General features: G+C 57.8%; 2 protein-coding genes across 2 annotated transcripts in view; one reads left to right on the top strand and one right to left on the bottom strand.

Annotated features, from left to right (window-relative positions):
- Oaz1 (ornithine decarboxylase antizyme 1) overlaps window positions 1-2661 on the top strand; it is a 3104-nt gene extending 443 nt beyond the window's left edge. The window contains 7 exon segments of the mRNA XM_019209084.1: window positions 497-582; window positions 658-696; window positions 1239-1296; window positions 1298-1384; window positions 1635-1807; window positions 1975-2060; window positions 2153-2661. Coding sequence (XP_019064629.1) covers window positions 497-582; window positions 658-696; window positions 1239-1296; window positions 1298-1384; window positions 1635-1807; window positions 1975-2060; window positions 2153-2286 — 663 coding nt within the window. The 3' untranslated portion in view covers window positions 2287-2661.
- An 831-nt stretch (window positions 2662-3492) lies between these two features.
- The window catches only part of Peak3 (PEAK family member 3), a 4109-nt gene continuing 3005 nt past the window's right edge, over window positions 3493-4596 (bottom strand). The window contains exons 6-7 of the mRNA XM_010635118.1: window positions 4169-4373; window positions 3493-3609 (exon numbers count right to left, since the gene is read on the bottom strand). Of these exons, the coding sequence (XP_010633420.1) occupies window positions 3493-3609; window positions 4169-4373 (322 nt within the window). The remainder of the gene's footprint in view (window positions 3610-4168; window positions 4374-4596) is intronic.

Below are 4596 nucleotides of genomic sequence, written 5' to 3'. Positions count from 1 at the left end.
TTGGGGTTCACAGGACGAGAACTCTGATTTGAGATGGGATTCGGGCCACGAGAGCTAGGGATCTTAGGATAGGGAGTCAGATCGGGGAAGAGTTCATGGTTGAATATTGAAATTAGGGGCCCCAGGGGGTCTCTGAGAGAGATGCGAAATCGGGGATCGCGTTTGTAGGGGCCCGGAGTCGGCTGTCAGCATTGATCTAGGTTGGGGGGTTGTATTTGAGGGTGCACACGGGAGGAAGGCAAGTTGGGGTCGGGTTTGGGAGGTGCAGGTTGTGGAGGTTGGTTTGGGGGGTGCAGAACTGAGTTGGGGTTTGGTTGGCAGATAGGGGGTTCGGGTTTAGGGGCGGGGCCGGATTTGTGGGGCCAGGCTGGTCCGACGGTGTTGGGGTGTGCGTCCCGTGAATTCGCACTTTTGGTCGAGGCTGAGGAGCTGTGCTTCAGAACTGTTCGTGCCTAGCGCAGGCCGACTCTGCCGTGGTTGTGGGTTCCGTTTTTAGTGCGTGGCCCCCCGGGAGGCTTCCTGCCGAGACCGTGGGGGCCGGGAGGGGTCAGCGGGGACGGGTGCGATGGGGGCCGATGTGGGGTACTCGGTGCCCGTTTCGCTGTTGTTGGGGTTCCCGGGGTCCTGGCGGAGTCTCCTCTGGGGCTGTTCCCCCAGGTGGGCATTGACGGCCACCGTTGTGGTCTTCCGTGGGCGGTGACGCCGTGCTGGCGGGCTGTGGTTTGGGGGCCTTGCACTGGAGCTGTGCAAAATGGAGGCGACTTTGGGGCTGTTTACACTGTGCAGCAAATGGCTGCTGGCGCTGTCATCTGTGCGATTGTGAAAATCTCCCCCGGGGCCAAGGCGTCTGCGAGATGACGCAACCCAGGGGCCAGGCAGGGTGCGGGAGGGGCCGGGACAGTGTGTCATCAGGTTGGGATCCAGACAGCAGCCCTGCTGCGAGTTTCTGACCAGAGAGGTCTGTGGCTGAAGTTTCCTCTTAGAGACAGGTGTTGGCTGCTGAGGAAAACGCTAGATCCTGGATTTCTGATTGCATCTGGAGCTGGGGTGTTGGAGTTAGAAATGGGGGGGTGAGATGTGAGTGGGGGCTGGGGTTGGGCAGAAGCCTCCCCTGACCCAGGTAATGGCGGGGTAGAAGAGAAGACACTTGGTTTGGGCCAGACCTTGTCTGTTGCTCTGGAAGTGCCTGGAGACATATGTGAGCTGCCTGCTGCCCTGTAACCAGATCTTTGCTCCAGTTCCAGGGTCTCCATCAGTTGCTGTAGTAACCTGGGTCCAGGGCCTCGGTGGTGCTCCTGATGTCCCTCACCCACCCCTGAAGATCCCAGGTGGGCGAGGGAATAGTCAGCGGGATCACAATCTTTCAGCTAACTCATTCTACTCTGTAAGTACTGGGCTGCTCGTGGCTGGGAGTTGAGGGACAGCCTGAGCAGGAGACTGCCGCCTGTGTGTGCAGTCAGAGCCAGTTTTATAGCCTGCTCTGCCCTGAAAGGCTCATTGGGTGGGTGACAGTGACTTTGGAGCTCTCTGGATTTCCCAGTTTGGCAGCTGCCTTACTTTTGCACGGAGGGGGTGATGCCATCTGAGAGGCAAGGTTTCTAACATGGGGTTGGATTTGCTCTCACTTGGAACAGGATAATCGGCTGAATGTAACAGAGGAACTAACGTCTAATAACAAGACGAGGATTCTAAATGTCCAGTCCAGGCTTACGGATGCCAAACACATTACCTGGAGAGCCGTGTGGAGCGGCGGCAGCCTCTATATTGAGATCCCAGGCGGCCCCCTGCCTGAGGGGAGCAAGGACAGGTGGGCGGGGCAGGCCAAGGCCTGGGGTCCCCCAGGGCGACCCTCAGTTGTCCTGGTGGGTGGGAAGCGGGCAGGGATGATCTGTCCCCTACAGAGTGACCCAGCCTCCTGTCCACCCCTAGTGGGGTGAGGGGCCGACCGATGCTGATGGTCCTGGCCTATCTCAGTTTCGCAGTTCTCCTTGAGTTTGCAGAGGAGCAGCTCCACGCGGACCATGTCTTCATTTGCTTCCATAAGAACCGGGAAGACAGAGGTAGGTGCCTCCTCCCCGTGGTGCCACTCCACCCTGGCGAGGCCCAGCCCCTCTCCTCCCACCCGCAGGTCCTGATGTTGTTTTTCCTGCAGCTGCCTTGCTCCGGACCTTCAGCTTTTTGGGCTTTGAGATTGTGAGACCAGGGCATCCCCTTGTCCCCAAGAGACCCGATGCTTGCTTCATGGCCTACACGTTCGAGAGAGAGTCTGCTGGTGAGGAGGAGTAGTGGCCCGACTGCCAGGGGAGCCCCCATGGTGGTGGTCGTCCCCGTCCCCTCAGCGTGCTGCACTGGGGGACACAGACTCGGTGTCCTCTTCTGGGTTTGTCCGCATGTCATAATTGTGCAAATAAACGCTCACTCCAAATTAGCGGTATATTTCTTGAAGTTTAATGTTGTGTTTGTGATACTGAAGTATTTGCTTTAATTCTAAATAAAAGTTTATATTTTACTTTTGTATTGCTGGTTGAAGATGACTCAGATCCCCTTGTACGGGAGGAGTTGCTCAGTGGACCCAGTCTTAGGTCTCTTCCCTTGGAAAGATAGGCATTAATCTCTTCTCTGCTCTCGAAAATCTGAATAAATGTGATGACACCTCCGTGACCTGTGTGGACTCTGGTGTTACTGGGGCAAGAAGCTCGGGAGAGGGCATCCTGGGTTGGGGACCTCAGGCCACTGTCTCCTGTCAGCGGTGGCCCAGCGGGAAGGCAAAAGTAGAGGCAGGTTCCCCTGGCCCACCTGTGCCCCCAAGCACCCTGAGCCAGTACCTGGGGATCCATGGGCTCAGCTCTGGAGATTCCCAAGGGGCAGCTGTGGGAGAGTTCTGGGTCCTGCTCCTCACTGCAGCCTGGCTTTCCTTCCCTTTCCAGGCCCTGGACAGTGGGGGTTACTCGGTGACCTGCCCTGTGTATGTCCCTGCCTCGCTGGCCAGCTGGCCCTGCTGTCCCCTTCAAGTGACTTTGGAAGCTGCTTCGGAGGGGCCTGAAACAGTAAGGGTCTGTGTCCCCCACCTCCCATCCCTATTGCTTCCTGTTGGCTTGTGGAGGCTGGTGTTGGGGACAGTGCCAAGGGAGGCTACAGAAAAGGCACCCATCCTGGCTTCCAACGTTATCCATGGGGCCACATCGCCACCTGCTGGCTGCATCTGGGTCATGCCCTGAAAAGGCCCAGCGTTGAATGGAGAGACTGACAGCACATCCTTAGGGGTGTTCCTCAGTGGTGGTGGGGACCCCACAGCCGGCAGGGGGAGACAGGGAAAAGGCTCTTAGCTGATCTGGGCCACACAGATGCAGAGAAGGAATTGGAGCTGGGTTGCTGAGGGATAAATAGGCTGAAACAGCAATAAAATGGGAGCTTCCAGGGGAAGAAACAAGATTGGTGAAAGCTTGGAGGCCACAGGGCAGCCTCTGTTGAGTGTGGCATGGGGCTGGCTGGCTAGGAGTCCACAGTCCTAGGAGGAGACCCGCTTTTCTGAGAGTTCTGGGGAGCCATGGGCAGTATGGGCAGGAGAGGGCCCTGGTCCTGTGTGATGGTGGTGAAAGTCGTGGGCAGCTATGTGGGGGTAGAATAGAGAGGGCCCCACGGAGGCTTTGGGGGGTCCTTCGGAGTTCCCCTGAGTCTCAGGTCATTCCATCACCTTGGTTATTAGCCAAGCACCTGCTGTGTGCCACCCTGGCTCTTGAGGTCAGGGAGCTGGTGGAGAAGCTGGACAGTCGCAGATCTGGAGGGGATAAATACTCCCAGGTGGGGCTGAGTGTGCAGGAGGGGCAGGGTGGGAGCTGGAGAGCAACCAGAAGCAGCTTTATTTCTTGAAGGAAATGGGACTGAAACCGGTGTGGGGGAACGACCTCTGCGGAGCCCAGAGCTCCCTGATAGAGGAGGGTGGTGGGGTGAGGCCTTTGGGGTCCTGAGGTCAGGCCCTGTGAGGCCATCAGGGCTTTTTTATTTTTAGTGCTGGGGATTGAACCCAAGACCTTTGCATTGAGCTATATCTCTTACCCTTTTTATTATTTTGAGATAGTGGCCCAGGCTGGACTTGAATTTGAGATACTCCTGCATCAGCCTCCCAGAGTGATAGGATGACAGTTGTGCTCTCCCATGTCCCACTCACCATACCATAGTTGGCAGACTGGTGGTCATCGTTTGCACCCGCTTGCCCCCTCAGTGCTGTTAATGGAAGGCCAGTGTCCACTTCATGGAGATGGTAACTGGTGTTAGCACCCAAGGGGCAAGCAGTGCTCTTGGTGAGGCGCCGGGTCCAGGTCACGTAGGGCTGCGTCACACCCCAGTACCATCTGCTGAATCCTCGGACTTTGCTGGAAGCCGGTGTCCACAGTGTCACGGAGACTCCAGCCCCAGCCCTGGCAAAGTGGACAAGCCCGGGCCAGAGGTGTCACTGTCACTTAGGGTCGGTCCACAGCAGCTCCAGGGCGTGGCCCAGTGAAGCCACTGTGGCCCCAGCGAGATACTCGCAGCACAGCCACTCCTCCAGGCCGGGTGCCACCCCGCCTGCGGCACCCTCGGCCAGGTGCGCGAGCA

Source organism: Fukomys damarensis, unplaced genomic scaffold (genome assembly GCF_012274545.1).
Source record: "Fukomys damarensis isolate Sample0158 unplaced genomic scaffold, DMR_v1.0_HiC HiC_scaffold_37, whole genome shotgun sequence".
Classification (NCBI taxonomy): Eukaryota; Metazoa; Chordata; class Mammalia; order Rodentia; family Bathyergidae; genus Fukomys; species Fukomys damarensis.
The sequence above is the reverse complement of the archived record's forward strand: the minus strand, read 5'-3'. Positions and strand labels throughout refer to the sequence as shown.